This window comes from Mobula hypostoma, chromosome 3 (assembly GCF_963921235.1).
Source record: "Mobula hypostoma chromosome 3, sMobHyp1.1, whole genome shotgun sequence".
Lineage (NCBI taxonomy): Eukaryota > Metazoa > Chordata > Chondrichthyes > Myliobatiformes > Myliobatidae > Mobula > Mobula hypostoma.
The window spans coordinates 96,349,327-96,366,041 of record NC_086099.1 but is presented as its reverse complement, the minus strand read 5'-3'; the positions used below and the strand labels follow the sequence as shown (position 1 = coordinate 96,366,041).

General features: G+C 43.5%; 2 protein-coding genes across 2 annotated transcripts in view; both read left to right on the top strand.

The window, feature by feature from the left end:
- The window catches only part of LOC134344159 (N-acylethanolamine-hydrolyzing acid amidase-like), a 64,821-nt gene extending 51,475 nt beyond the window's left edge, over positions 1 to 13,346 (top strand). The window contains exons 11-12 of the mRNA XM_063043492.1: positions 4,323 to 4,362; positions 13,309 to 13,346. Coding sequence (XP_062899562.1) covers positions 4,323 to 4,361 — 39 coding nt within the window. The 3' untranslated portion in view covers position 4,362; positions 13,309 to 13,346. The remainder of the gene's footprint in view (positions 1 to 4,322; positions 4,363 to 13,308) is intronic.
- The window catches only part of ppef2a (protein phosphatase with EF-hand domain 2a), a 64,265-nt gene continuing 60,856 nt past the window's right edge, over positions 13,307 to 16,715 (top strand). Inside the window, exon 1 of the mRNA XM_063043489.1 lies at positions 13,307 to 13,410. Coding sequence (XP_062899559.1) covers positions 13,356 to 13,410 — 55 coding nt within the window. The 5' untranslated portion in view covers positions 13,307 to 13,355. The remainder of the gene's footprint in view (positions 13,411 to 16,715) is intronic.

Here is a 16,715-nt window from a genome sequence, read left to right as displayed (position 1 = left end):
ACTTTCCAGGTACACTTTTGCCAGAAAACAGCCTGCCCCAATGCACAGTTGCCAGATCCTTTCTGATACCATCAAAATTGGCCTTTCTCCAATTTAGAATCTCAACCTGCAGACCTGACCTATCTTTTTGCATATTTACTTTGAAACTAATGGCATTGTGATGCAAAGTGTTCCCCTACACAAACTTCTGACACCTGCCCTGTCTCATTCCCTAATAGGAGATCAAGTATTGCACATTCTCTCATTGGGACTTCCATGTACTGATTAAGGAAACTTTCCTGAACACATCTGGTCAAACTCTACCCCATCTAGTCCTTTTACAGTATGGGAGTCCCAGTCAATATGTAGAAAGTTAAAATCACCTACAATAACAACCTTGCAACAGACTGCGATCTCTCTGCAAATTTGTTCCTCTGAATCCCTGGGACTGTTGGGTGGTCTATAATATAGCCCATTAACGTGGTTGTACATTTAGTATTCCTCAGTTCCACCCACAGCGCCCCAGTAGATGAGTTCGCCAGTCTGTCCTGATCGAGCACTACTGTGACATATTTCCTGACTAGTAATGCCACCCCTCCCCCTTTAATCCCCCCACTCTGTCACATCTAAAACAACGGGACCCCAGAATATAGAGCTGCCAATCCTACCCCTCCTGCAACCAAGTCTCACTAATGGCTACAACTCGTAATCCCATGTGTTGATCTATGCCCTGAGCTCATCTGACTTTCCTACAATACTTCATGTACTGAAATATATGCAGCTTAGGACATTAATCGCACCATACTCAACCTTTTGGTTGCTGATTTTGTCTGAGGTCTTCCCAACATCTATCTCCACACCCTCTCCACTAACTGTTCTAACACTCTGTTTCCCATCTGCCTGCAACTCTAATTTAACCCCCCCCCACCCCCAACCTCCTTGCAGTACTAGCAGACATTCCCACTAGGATATTAATCCCCTTCTAGTTCAGGTGCAAAATGTCTTGTCTGTACAGGTCCCACCTTCCCTAGAAGAGAGCACAATGATCTGAAAATGTTATGCTCTCCCTCCTACACCAACTCATTAGCCACATGTTAAACTGTATAATCTTCCTATTTCTGGCCTCACTAGCACATGGCACAGGTAACAATCCTGAGATCACAACCCTGGTGTTCCTGTCCTTTAACTTAGCACTCAACTCCCTGAACTCACTTTGCAGAACCTCATCACTCCTCCTACCTGGACCATGACCTCTGTCCCACTTAAGAATGCTGAGGACTTGATTGAAGATGCCCCGGACCCTGGTACCTGAGAGACAACGTTCCATCCAGGAATCTCATTCTCACCCACAGAACCTCCTTTCTGTTCCCCTAACTGATGAATCCCATATCACCAGAGCTCGCCTCTTCTCCCCCCTTCCCTTCTGAGTCGCAAAGTCAGACTCAGTGCCAGAGACCTGAGCACTGTGACTTTCCTCTGCTAGGTCATGCCCCAACAGAATCCAAACTGGTATCCCTGTTGTTGAGGGGGATGGCCACAGGGATACCCTGCACTGGATGTTTAACAGGATTAAACAGAAAGCATAAGGGCTTAATGACTCTCGTTAAGACAACAATTAACAAATACAGGTTTTAGATGAACTTCCCCCCCCCAAAAAAAGCTGCTGGTGTTGAAGGATCCTCTCTGTGTTTACCCCATTAAGCTTCTCAGTGTCTAAAATATCTGAAGAAGGGTTCACACTACTGAACTTTCTATAAAGGCAAGTTTATGTTAAACTAGGTTCTTCAGTTCCCTTTGTGATAAAAAAAAACCACTGTGTTATTTCCCTGCCTCATAACTTGCTTAAAGAGCATGACAGCAGATTCATCGGGCTCCATGCTGACCATCAATTACACATCTATACTAATATTATTTGCCAGCCTTAATCCATAGCCTTCTATACTTTGCTGTACCTGCATACTAACCTTTTACAGTTGTTTTACAAGGACACCAATATCATATAAACATGAAATAAACTCACAACATCGAAATTTTGTTATTTTTCCCTATTTTTCTTACCCGAGCAGTTAACCTCACATTTTTCCATGCTGTATTCCATCTCTTCTAATTGTGTCCACTCAGTGTAATTGCAAACTCTTTCATGTATTTCTCACAACTTACTTTCTGACCTACCTTTGGATTATCAGCAAACTTCAACGTAAAACTTTGTTCCTTCATCAAAATCATCAGACACATCGCTGACAACCAGATTTAAATGAAGGTGGTGTTAAATGTCTGCAAGACAAACCTGCAGAAAGAATGTAAACATGATATTTCTTTCCAAATAAGCACATTGATCAGTTCTGTTCCCCTTGCAGCCGATGGACCTCCTATCTTGTACGGTAACTTTGAGCAGCAAAAGGACAGATGTCACAGCTCCAGTGACTTCAGTTCATTCCTGACCGCTAGTGCTGCCCGTGTAGAATTTGTATATACTTGCTGTGACTGTGTGATTTTCTTCTAGGTGCTCCTGTTTTCTCCCATCATGCAAAATTGTTCAGGTTGGTAGTTTAACTGGCCTCTGTAAATGACCCCCAGTTTGTAGGTGGGTGATAGAATCTGCAAACAGCTGATGGAACATGGAGAGGATAAAATGAGATTAATAAAGAATCGGTCTAAATGATGGCTGAAGGTGGGCTGAAGGACTGTTTCTATGCTGCATTAATATGTCTTTAAAGATTAGTCTATCAAATGATATTTTCCATGTTGTATTATAATTAGAGCATGCCAGGGTTTCTGTAAATAATGTGATAACAATGTAATATTTCCAAATTAAAATTAACATTTTAACTCCCTATCAATTTTGTTTAAGCATTAGGATCCCCTGTAAACTTTAGTGCCTTATGTAATCTACCTTGTGTGTAGTGATGACACTATCAGCAATAATAAGGATTTCTAAAACCGTATTATCTGGTTGGCAGGGCACATTCAAAGAATTTCAACTCTCGTGTGTCTCAGGAACAGATATTAAAAAGGAAATTCATAACCTCAGTGACAGTCTAAGAAATTTTGATTAAATCTATTCCAGAGTATTCACACAAGTTTCATTGGCTTTGTGTACAAAACTGTGTCAATGGCTGTAGTAAAAAAGCAGGAGATTTAAAGGAGGAAAAAATCTCTCTATAATCCCAATCCAATTGAGTCATGCTGTCTTATTTAAACTAGTCACATGGGAAGGTGAGGACATTTAGAACAGCTTAAAATAAGCACCGTACTGTTGTGTTACTCTACCTGTTACCAGGGAGGAGCAGAAATATAATGTTTCTGTCAAGGGAGCACTTGAACATAGATTCATCTGTCCTGCCTTAGAATCTGAGCTCCTTACTGTGATAGGAAATAGAAATTGCTTCAGCTCGCATCCAGCACAAGGGGCTTTTTCATAGTGTTTCACATCTGAGTGAACACCGCAGCCAAGTTCAAATGCTGACTGTCACTCAATGAGACATGGTGCTGTGAAGGAGAAACAGTCAACGGTCACCAGGTAATATTATTTCAATTACTCTTTTTATCTATTTACTTATTTAGAGGTACGGCACTGAACAGACCCCCTCCAGCCCAGCAACTCACCTACTTAATACTAGTTTCATCACAGGACAATTTACAATGACTAGCTAATCTATTAACTAGTACATCTTTGGACTGTGGGAGGAAACTGGAGCACCCAGAGGAAACACACATGGTCACAAGTGGAGAACATACAGACTCCTTACAGATGGCGCCAGAATCAAACTCCAAACTCCAAACAACCCGAGATGTAAAAGCGTCAAGCTAACCACTACGCTACTGAGCTGCCCTTTCTTTCAGTGCGATACACTAACTCAACCAGAACAGGAACTGGATGTGCATTAACCGAGCTCTAACTGAGGTTAATGAGGCTTAAGCTAGAGTGGTTTATTTCTGCGCTGAAGAGGTAAGTCACAGAAATTAGTCCTTTGATATTATGGAAAACTTGCTCCAATGCTGACTCAAACTGTCTAAACCCACTCGAACATTCATTGCTTCTCATTGCTACCATCAGGAAGGAGGGACAGAAGCCTAAAGGTACAAACTGAGTGATTTTGGAACAGCTTCTACACCTCTGCCATCTGATTTCTAAATGGACAATGAACTCATGAATACCGCCTCTCTATTCTTCTGTTTCTGCACTACTTTTAATTTAACTATTTAATATACATATAGATCTATATTTACTGTAACTGATTTTTTTTCTATATTTACCATATATCGCATTGTACAGCTGCTGCTAAGTTAACAAATTTCACGAAGTCTGCCGGTGATATTAAACCTGATTCTGATTTCCATAGATGCTGCCTGACCTGCTGAGAACCTCCAGCACTTTGTGAGGTATGTGGAGGCTGTATTAAACCATGCATTATCCTTAGCTGTTACAGTACATTACAGAGACAAGCCCCTCAACTAACCCAAGGTAGCCCATTACCCAACATTTTCCAGCTTTATAAATAACTTGCATTCAGACCGTCTTAAAAAGACTGCATGAGTTTTTATTTCCAATATTGTGCCCCCTCCAACAAGGAACACACCATCTCGTTTCACAGTTTCTCCCCACTTAGCGATCACATATACTCTAGAACTTAGTTGCCAGGCCACCACCGATGGTTCTCCTGCAAGGGATCACACTGATGACCAGGCAGCCGAAGGGTTAAGGGGGTGGCGTGGTGAGGGAGGCAGATCGGGGCGAGTGTCGTGGGGAGAAGGAGATTAGGCGGAATGTGGAGGGGATATTGGGGGAGGGTGGGATGGGGAAAATGTGGGAGGAGATCAGGAGATTTTGGGGGCTTGTGGGGGAGATCAAGGGGAGTGTGGCGTGAGATTGTGGGAATTCTGGGGGCGGGGAGATCGGAGGGGGGAGGTAAATATTTCCATTTTGGAGTTTGTGATGGAGGTCAGTGGGATGTTACTGTAACCAGGTGCAGACAGTGAGGGGTGGAGGGATGGAAATCCCCATAGGATGAACAGTATTTAAGGAAATTTGTTGATGGGAGATCCTGCCCAGTGTTGTACTGAGAAGACAAGTGCCATGGGGTGTCCCAACAATAATTTGGTTTAATATTCCCCTCTTTCACCCTAGTAACACATTTTCTCACATTTCCAAACCACATAAGAGGGGGCCATTTAGCCCACTGAGTCTCTGCTGGTTTCCAGAGCAGCCCTATCAATTTCACCCACCCACTCACCTCCGGTCAACCTACTCTCTCTCGCATGCAGATTAACCACTCCCCTCCTAACACTCACCTACACAAGGGGTAATTTACAAGAGACAATTAATCAATAGGCCAGCATGATGTCCAAAGGCAGGATGAAACTTCGAGGGATCTCCCACAGTCACAGTGATTCTGCAAACTCCACACATGCAGTACCAGAAGTCAGGATCGAACCCAGGTCACAAGAACTGTGAGGCAATGGTAGAACTGGACCAATTTCAGATCACTGAACCTAGCTCTACACTGTTCATGTTTTGGGTCATCCTTGCTGACACTGATCCACACCCCTGCCATGGGACTGAGGCCTCCCTTGTCTCTTTCTGGAAAGAGGGCACTCCTCCTTTCTGACTCTCCCACCAAGATCTACGTTGCCAGTGAACTTCGATATTTGCTGTCTCACAAATTCATCGGTTACTTAAAGTACCTCAGCTCAGTTGGATATTTCAGAACACTGCCCTCTCTTGTAGTACCACCACCCTTCTCCTTCAGGAGATGCAGTTTGCTTTTAAATATTGCTGGCCATTTGCAATATGATGACCCCCAGTGTGCTCCTGGCACCACCCTCCCCACTAACAGGAATCACTATGTGATGCAGTAGGTAGCACACATTTACTTGGTGCTCTGGTTCCCTCCCACTCTCCAAAGATGTATTAGGAGTTTGAAGAGATTTGGCATGACAACAAATACGCTCAAAAACTTCTATAGTTGTACTGTGGCGAGAATTCTGACAGGATGCATCACTGTCTGGTATGGAGGGACTACTGCACAGGACCAAAAGAAGCTGCAGAGTGTTGTAAATCTAGTCAGCTCCATCTTGGGTACTAGCCTACAAAGTACCCAGGACATCTTGAGGAAGCAATATCTCAGAAAGGCAGTGTCCATTATTAAAGACCTCCAGCACCCTGGGCATGCCCTTTTCTCACTGTTACCATCAGGTAGGAGGTACAGAAGCCTGAAGGCACACACTCAGTGATTCAGAAACAGCTTCTTCCCCTCTGCCATCCGATCCCTAAATGGACATTGAAGCTTTGGTCACTACCTCACTTTTTTTAATATACAATATTTCTGTTTTTGCACATTTTAAATAATTTATTCAATATATGTAATTGAGTTACTTGTTTATTTATTATTATGTTTTATTTTATTTATTATTATTTTTTTCTCTCCCTCTGCTAGATTATGTATTGCATTGAACTGCTGCTGCTAAGTTATCAAATTTCATGTCACAAGCTGGTGATAATAAACCTGATTCTGATTCTGAGTGGGTTAATTGGTCATTGTAAATTGTCCTGTGAGTAGGTTAGGATTAAATCGAGGTTGTCGGAGTTTGCCAGGCTGAAGAGGCCACGCTGTATCACTAAATAAATGTGCAACCTTGCTGCTGACATCCCAGCTCCTTGCTCATGATCCCAAAGCTTGTATCCCAGTGATACCGATTCTGTTCTCTTTTTCTCGATATAAACAACAACATTATCATGACAGCAAAAATACCTGCAAGCCTGCGTTAGATTCAGCATTATGCCCCCCAGGAGACCAACCTTGTCAATCTTTCTTGAGTGCAATGGAAGTCCATAAAATTCCTGCGTGTGGCTTCTGTCCATGTGTTACAGGAACATCCCACGTTTGAGGAACTGGGAAGTCTAATTATAGATATCCTGGTCAGGATTTGGAACGGATAGGAAATGGCCAAAACCTAATTACTACACTTAAAAATGAGGGCCCAGAACACAGTCCCACTCTGGATTCTCATTCAGGAGAATAGGTTAGTTGGTGTTCCTCTTCTAACCACTTACCAGGTTTCTGGACGAAGAACTCTGTCTTTCAAAGTCGTCACCCATTAGATTACTTGTAGGCATGTTTCATTAAAAATCTGGCAACAATGCAATGCTTGCTAGATAGCAAATGAATTGTAGTTCCTATAAATCTGAAATAATAACTCATCAATAACTCTGGAGAACTTCCATCCACTGCCACCAGACTCACAGTTCCCTTACCCTGCACTGCTCTCTTCCACCTCCTACCCAAGATCCACCAACCTGACTGTCCAGGTAGGTTTGTTGTCACTGTTTGCTCCTGCCTCACTCAATCCATGTGCTCATACCTCAACTCCGTTGTATTCCCCTTGGTTCAGTCCCCTCTCACCTACATCCATGACACCTCTCATTCTCTCAATCTCCTCACTAACTTTCAATTCCTTGGCCCCTATTTCCTCACTTTCACCACGGATGTCCAGTCCCTATACACTTCCATCACCCGTCAAGGTGGCCTAAAGCTCTCTGCTTCTTTCTCAGTAAAAGAACCAACCAGTTCTCCTTCTCCACCACCTTCCTTCATCTGACAGAACTGGTCCTCACCCTCAACAACTTTTCCTTTGTTTTTCCCACTTTCTCCCGACTCGAGGTAACCGTGGGTACCCGCATGGCCCCAGCTATGCCTGCCTCTTCTTGGCTATACGGAACAGTCCATGCTCCAAGCCTTTCCTGGTAATGCTCCCCAACTCTTCCACTGCCACATTGACGACTGCATTGGTTTACTTCATGTACGCATGCTGAGCTCGGCAATTTCATCAACTTTTCCTCTCACTTCCACCCTGCCCTAAATCCACATGGTCCTTTTCTGACAACTTATCCCCTTTCTCAATTTTTCTGTCTCCATCTCTGGAGACAAACTGCCAACCGACATCTTTTATAAACCTAATAATTCCCACAGTTACCTTAACTATCCCTCTTCCCACTCTATCTCCTGTAAAAATGCTCTTCCCTTTTCTCAGTTCCTTTGTTTCCATTGCATCTGTTCCCAGAATGTGGCTTTCCTTTCCAGGACATCAGAGATGTCCTCCTTCTTCAAAGAATACTTTCTTCCACCATTGATGCTGCCCTCATCCACATCTCCTCGATTTCCTGAACATCTGCGTTCAGCCCATCTTCCCAATACCTTAACAGTGATAGAATTCCTCTTATCCGTACCTACCACCCCATGAGCCTCTGCATCCAACAGATCATCCTCTGCAACTTGCACCATCTCCAAAGGTATCCTGCCACTTAACATATCTTTATTCCCCCCCCACCCTGCCACAGGGATTGCTCTCTCTGTGATTCCTTTGTCCATTCATTCCTCCCATTAATCTCCCTCCTGCCCTCCTCAATATGTTCATAAATTTGGGACCGCTTCGTCAGGCACCTCTGCTCCATCCACCAAAGGTGGAACTTCCACATGGCCAAATATTTTAACTTCCATTCCCATTCCCATTCCAACATGTTGGTTCATGTCTTCCCCTTGTGCTACTATGGGGCCACCCTCAGGTTCGAGGAGCAACACCTTATATTCCATATGGGTAGCCTCCAAACCGATGGCATGTATATCAATTTCTCCTTCCAGTAAAAAAGTTTCCCTCCCCCTACCCTCTTCGTCTATTCCCCAACTTTGGTCCCTTAACTCTTCTCACCTGCCCATCACCTTCCCTTTCCCCCATGATCCACCCTGCTCTCCTATCAGATTCCTTCCTCTCCAGCCCTTTACTTTTCCTATCCACTTGACTTCACCTATCACCTTCTAGGTTGTCCTCCTTCCCCTCCCCTCACCTTCTGGCATCTTTCCCCTTCCTTTCCAGTCCTGATGAAGAGTCTCAGCCCATAATCTTGACTGTTTATTTATTTCCAGAGATGTTGCCTGACCTATTGAGTTCCTCCAGCATTTTGTGTGTGTTGCTCTGGATTTCCAGCATCTGCAGAACTTGTTGTGTTTATAACAAGTAACATCTATGGAAAGAGAACCAGGACTAACATTGCAAGTTGATAGCCTTTCATTACTTCTGAATTTCTTTTTTCTCAGGTCTTCTCTGACTGGTAGTTATGTGCAGAACTTTCTGTTTCTGCAATTCAATCAAAAATAACCAGTAAGCACTGCTAACCCAGCAGCTTACTTCCTTGGAAATGTATCAAATTAACACAGCCATTATTATGTTAAAACTGGGAAATATTCCAAACCTGAAATAAAAACACCACCTGTCAGAATTTACCTTAGGCACATTTCATACTTCACACATTTAACTTCAGCAGGAATACAAGTGAACAAAGGATTTCTTGAGCTGCATCCAAAGTCTCATGGGCAGTGGGGTGGAGTATTTCTTCCCAATATGCTGGAATGATGTAACAAGTCAGTCATTCATCAAAAATGATTCCTCTTCACCAGAACTGCGAAAACTGGAGGAAAACTTTGTGTTTTCCATCCTTAAAACTGAGTGAGGTTGTTTACTTCCAACCTGGTGTTCTGTTCCCTCCACTTTTGGGAGCTCCTGCCATTAAGTTAGATGGTGCAAGCCTCCAAATGCTGACCATCATGGACAACAAGGTCTACAAAACTATCAATGGTCAGTTTTTAACCACCTCCTTGAACTGATGTGGATATTCCTTGAGACTGTGTGGTTATCATTATTATACAATACAAAGATCAGATAAACTGAATTCTAGAATCAGGATCAGATCACTGACATATGACGTGGAATTCAAGATTCAAGGTCTATATGTAGTATACAACTCTGAAGTTCGTATTCCTTACAGACAGCCATGATACAAAGAACTGTGGAATCCATTCAAAGAAAAGAAACATCAAACCTTCCGCCCCTTCCCCCATGCAGAAAAAAAAACAAATATTGCAACTGGTAACAAAAAAAACGAGCAAAAACACAAGATATAAAACACATAATCAAAAGGAGTTTGTTGTGTTGACCATGGAAATCTGACAGAGGAGGGGAAGAAGCTATGAGTATGAGTCTTCAGGCTCATGTATCTCCTCCCTGTTGATAGTAACAAGAAGAGGGCGTGTTCCAGATGGTGAGCATCCTTAGTGTTGGATGCCTATCTTCTTAACGCACTGTCCCTTGAAGATGTCTCAGATAGTGGGGAGGGTTGTGCCCGTAATGGAGGTAGCTGAGTACACAGCTCTTTGCAGCCTATTGCAAACCTGTGCATTGGAGCCTTCATACCAGGCTGTGATGCAAACCAGTCAGAATGCTTTCCACATACATCTATGGAAATTTGCAAGAGTGTCCTCAAACTCGTAATGGAGCAAAGCCACTGGTGTGACTGCATCAATGTGTTGGACCTGGGAAGGATCCTCTGAGATGTTGACACCTATGATCTTGAAGCTGCTCACCCTTTCCACCACGGACTCCTCAATAAGGACTAGTGTGTGTTCTCCCAACTTCTTCTTCCTGAAGTTCACAATCAATTCCTTAGGCTTGCTGATGTTGCGACACTACTCAATCAGCAGATCTGTCTCACTCCTACGCGCCTGCTTGTTGTCATCTGAGATTCTACCCACAACAATGCAGTCAATGGCAAATTTATAGGTGGTGTTTGATTTGTGCCTAGCCACACAGTTGTGAGTTTACAGAGAGTAGTGCTGAGGACCAAGCATACATCCTTGAGGTGTGCCTATGTTGATCGTCAGCAAAGAGGAGATTTTATCACTAATCTGCCTGACTGGACTCCCAGTTGAGGTTCCAGCGGCGGAGGGAGGTACAGAGGTCCAGATTTTGAAGTTTGGTGATTAATACTGAGGATCAGAGTCTTAAGTCTACAAGCAGAATAACTCAAATAGTGGGGCTGTAACATTGGAAAGTGAAAGGTCTGCCATGGCTTCCTCTCCTGATCTCTCCCGAGAGAGTTCAGCTAGTAATTATTCACCATACATTGAACAGGTTGAACACTGATGTCCCTTCTGTCTTTTCAGTCAATACTTTAGCTCAGAAACAAAAAATGGTCACTTGGCTGAGTGAAGTCATGGGGAAATAACTGACTGAGTGTATATCTATGGTTGCATGCATCTGTAATGTAGTTACTTATGGCAATACATTCATTATGTAATAAATTTCATGACTTTCCCCATCACCCCATCACTGAAGTCTCAAATATAGACTAAATTGTTCATTGCAATCTGTGGACAGATATTTAAGATGTTAAAGCTGATAGTTCTAAAATTCTGGGAGAGGATGGTCAAGGCTCTGGCCTGGGTACATGTGCATTGTCTACCCATCCAATGGACATATTTCTTCCAATGCCTTGAATTCAGGAAGACTTGTCTACTTTTGATAGATTCACAGGCCACATATATCACCAATAAAACATACTTTATACTTTATTGTCACCAAACAATTGATACTAGAATGTACAATGATCACAGCGATACTTGATTCTGCGCTTTGCGCTCCCTGGAATACAAATCGATAGTAAATATTAAAAATTTAAATAATAAATCATAAATAGAAAATAGAAAAGGGAAAGTAAGGTAGTGCAAAAAAACCGAGAGGCAGGTCCAGATATTTGGAGGGTACGGCCCAGATCCGTGTCAGGATCCGTTCAGCAGTCTTATCACAGTTGGAAAGAAGCTGTTCCCAAATCTGGCCGTACGAGTCTTCAAGCTCCTGAGCCTTCTCTCAGAGGGAAGAGGGACGAAAAGTGTGTTGGCCGGGTGGGTCGTGTCCTTGATTATCCTGGCAGCACTTCTCCGACAGCGTGCGGTGTAAAGTGAGTCCAAGGACGGAAGATTGGTTTGTGTGATGTGCTGGGCTATGTTCACGATCTTCTGCAGCTTCTTCCGGTCTTGGACAGGACAACTTCCATACCAGGTTGTGATGCACCCTAGAAGAAGGCTTTCTACGGTGCATCTATAAAAATTATTGAGGGTTTTAGGGGACAGGCCAAATTTCTTTAGCTTTCTCAGGAAGTAAAGGCGCTGGTGGGCCGCCTTGGCAGTGGACTCTGCTTGGTTGGCCCAAGTCAGGTCATTTGTGATACTGACCCCAAGGAACTTAAAGCTTTTGACCTGTTCCACTTGTGCACCACCGATATAAATGGGGTCGTGCGGTCCGCAACTCCTTCTGAAGTCAACAACCAATTCCTTCATCTTACTGACATTGAGGGATAGGTTATTGTCTTCGCACCATGCCACCAGGTTCTTAATTTCCTCTCTGTACTCAAACTCATCATTGCCCGAGAAACGGCCTACAATTGTTGTGTCATCAGCAAACTTATATATTGAGTTTGATGGAACATTGGCTCAGGACAGAGTTTGATGGGGGGGTTGGGTCGGGTCCAAGGCAGAGCAGGTAGGGGCAGCTAGCTGGGGAGGGTCTCATTCAATGTATTATCATGTGGTCCTGAGTCTCAACTCAGTAAGGTGAAAGAATCTGGAGGGTTACTGCCATCCCATCACTGCCAGCACAGGATTATGGGCTGCTGGGTACCAGTGGCATGGCTCCCCCACACGAATAATTATTCAGCATGCACCATAAAATGGTAAGTTAGTTTATTATTATCACATGTACAGTGGAAAACTTGTCTTCTATATTGTCCATCAGATCAATTTATTGAGGTAGTCGCAAGGTAGAACAATAATGGACTGCAGAATAAAGTGCAACAGTTACAGGAAGAGTGAAGTGCAAATAGACAAGAAGATGCAAGGTCATAACAAGGTAGATTATGAGGCCAAGAGTCCATTTTATTTTACTAGGGAACCATTCAACAATCACATAACAGATATGAAGCTACATATACTCTTTCTTATATGCATATATATAGATACAGATATAATATGTATAAACTTAATATGTCCTACCAAAAGAGTCAAAATTAAATTCCAGTGGCAACCTTTGATTTCTGAATTCAATCAAATACCCCAAGTTCAGAGAAAGTCCACCAACCTGAAATATTCATTCTGTTTCTTTCTTCATAGGCATTGCCTGGTTTGACAGACATTTTCAGCATTTTACTGTTTTTAGCTAAGTTCTTTCCCCACTCTGCTCAAAGTGAAGTACTTTCTCACCCTTACCCTCTGAAATTTCACTCTGCTCACTTGTAATGTTCCACATGCACACTAAATGTAAGACCTTATGCACTTCTTGAGTTGTTGAAGTTCTGCCTGTGCTTCTTTGCATCAGTCTTTAGTGATACATTTTGTGCCAAGGACAGAATGCACCTGCTAGCCTGTTCCATTGTCAACTCACTTAAATATGTGCTTTAACCTTCAATAAATCTTTTCATGAATTTTTACCATTTCCATCCTACAGATTGAGCAAAGTAGAGTGAGTGAAAGAAGAAAGAAAACAAAGAAATCATGGGATGTGGTAGTTCTAGAGTTCAAACTAATTCAACAAAGAAGGCAGCAAAAGGTAAGACTGGAATATTACTTACTCAGCTACTGATTAATATGGCCATACAGCAGCTTTATAACTTTTAGAAGGCATCTATAAGACTAGAGCACGATTTATATTGTCACCACTATTTTATCCACGTTGCTCTGCTGAATTAAGTTTGGCCTTCCTTTTGCAATATCATGTAACTGCAACTTCCAGTTGTCTTAGCACAGATTTCAACACTTTATATGTTGCAAATCATTATTTTCATGATTCTATAACTTTCCACGCAGAATTTCCAGAGATCTTAGAACACCTTCTAAAATCAATTCCTTCAGAATTAAAATGTAGCCATTGTGGGTTTAAATTCCCATATATCTTGGTACTATTTTACCCAAAATCAGTTTTGCGGATTATCCTCTTCCCAGAGAGCACAAGTAGGACCCATCTCTTCTTATATAGTCTACAGCAAACATAAAATTTGAATGGAACCATAATCTCTATATTTTCACAGAACATACGTGTCGTACTGTGACACTCGTCCTGCTCTGCCTGGTTTAAATTCTTTTAGATGAGCAAAATTTTTAACATTTCCCCTTTTCCACCACTGTCTGTAAGGAGTTTGTACGTTCTCCCCATGGCCATGTGGGTTTCCTCCGGGTGCTCCGGTTTCCTCCCACAGTAAATTGTCCTGTGGTTTACTGGGCTGTGTGGCTTGAAGGGTTGGAGGGGCCTATTACATGCTGTAGCTCAATAAATAATAATGGGCAGAACTTTCATTGATCTAAGCAATTTCTGTGCATATCCCGGAGTGTTAGATTGCTCAAAAGAGATTATCAGTGTCAAACACCCATGTGTCTTTGACTGTGGACCAAATTAAATGGAACTATTGTATCATCTATGGTTCTGTTCATTCCAAGCAGAATTTAAAGCAGAAACATGTTCTAGCTTGGTTTACAATAGTCCCACTGTTAATTATAATAGCCCGACTTAGGCCCAACTGGTATAGTAAAACTAGATATGGTTCCAATCTACAGATACAAGCCCTAAGAGGAAATTGTTATGGAGTCGTGTCATCGTGGATTGGTTCATGATGAACACAGCATCCTCTCTGCTAATCCCAGTTGCCTGTGTTGGGCCCAAAACATTCCAAGCCCTTCCATTCCACATACCTATCCAAATGTTAACATTCTACCCACATTGACCACTTAATCCAGCAGTTATTCTAAGTAACACACATCAAAGTTGCTGGTGAACGCAGCAGGCCAGGCAGCATCTCTAGGAAGAGGTACAGTCGACGTTTCAGGCCGAGACCCTTCGTCAGGACTAACTGAAGGAAGAGTGAGTAAGAGATTTGAAAGTTGGAGGGGGAGGGGGAGATCCAAAATGATAGGAGAAGACAGGAGGGGGAGGGATGGAGCCAAGAGCTGGACAGCTGATTGGCAAAAGGGATACGAGAGAATCATGGGACAGGAGGTCCGGGGAGAAAGACAAGCGGGAGGGGGGGAACCCAGAGGATGGGCAAGGGGCATAATCAGAGGGACAGGGGGAGAAAAAGGAGAGAGAGAGAGAGAGAGAGAGAGAAAGAATGTGTGTATAAAAATAAATAACAGTTGGGGTACGAGGGGGAGGTGGGGCATTAGCGGAAGTTACAGAAGTCGATGTTCATGCCATCAGGTTGGAGGCTACCCAGACGGAATATAAGGTGTTGTTCCTCCAACCTGAGTGTGACTTCATCTTTACAGTAGAGGAGGCCGTGGATAGACATGTCAGAATGGGAATGGGATGTGGAATTAAAATGTGTGGCCACTGGGAGATCCTGCTTTCTCTGGCGGACAGAGCGTAGGTGTTCAGCAAAGCGGTCTCCCAGTCTGCGTCGGGTCTTGCCAATATATGAAAGGCCACATCGGGAGCACCGGACGCAGTATATCACCCCAGCAGACTCACAGGTGAAGTGTCGCCTCACCTGGAAGGACTGTTTGGGGCCCTGAATGGTGGTAAGGGAGGAAGTGTAAGGGCATGTGTAGCACTTGTTCCGCTTACATGGATAAGTGCCAGGAGGGAGATCAGTGGGGAGGGATGGGGGGGACGAATGGACAAGGGAGTTGCGTAGGGAGCGATCCCTGCGGAACGCAGTGGGGGGGGGAGGGAACGATGTGCTTAGTGGTGGGATCCCGTTGGAGGTGGCGGAAGTTATGGAGAATAATATGTTGGACCCGGAGGCTGGTGGGGTGGTAGGTGAGGACCAGGGGAACCCTATTCCTAGTGGGGTGGTGGGAGGATGGAGTGAGAGCTGATGTACGTGAAATGGGGGAGATGCGTTTGACAGCAGAGTTGATAGTGGAGGAAGGGAAGCCCCTTTCTTTAAAAAAGGAGGACATCTCCCACGTCCTAGAATGAAAAGCCTCATCCTGAGAGCAGATGCGGCGGAGACGGAGGAATTGCGAGAAGGGGATGGCGTTTTTGCAAGAGACAGGGTGAGAAGAGGAATAGTCCAGATAGCTGTGAGAGTCAGTAGGACCATGATCCTCTCGTATCCCTTTTGCCAATCAGCTGTCCAGCTCTTGACTCCATCCCTCCCCCTCTTGTCTTCTCCTATCATTTTGGATCTCCCCCTCCCCCTCCAACTTTCAAATCTCTTACTCACTCTTCCTTCAGTTAGTCCTGACGAAGGGTCTCGGCTTGAAACGTCGACTGTACCTCTTCCTAGAGATGCTGCCTGGCCTGCTGCGTTCACCAGCAACTTTGATGTGTGTTGCTTGAATTTCCAGCATCTGCAGAATTCCTGTTGTTTGAGTTATTCTAAGTATTCTCTATTCTCTGTGTAAAGAAGTTACCTCTCAGATCTCCTTTAAATCTCTCTGCTCTTATGTTATATCTGTGCCCTCTAGTTTTGGACTGCTGGGAAAAAAACTGTGATCATCCAATTTATCCTTACCCCACATGATTTTATAAACTTCTATGAGGTCATCCCTCGTTTTCCTGCACTCCAGCGAATAAAGATCCAGTATGGCCAACTCTCCCTATAATGCAGGGCTTCCAGTCAAGGCAGCATAGTTGTAAATCTCCTCTGCACCCTCTCCAGCTTGACAAAGTCTTTCCTATAACAGAGTGAACAAAACTGTATACAATACCTCAAGTGCTGCCTCACAACAGGATTTAGCTGCAACATAATGTCCCTGCTCCTGACAGAAGTATACTATATACACATTTTGAGGCTCGCCAACACTCTACTATAGCACTAATAATTGGAGAGTGTGCATATATGAGGATAAAATACCTATTTAACAAGGAATAGATACTCTGTCTGGGTGGATTTGGAAGTTGGGTTTGTCAAATAT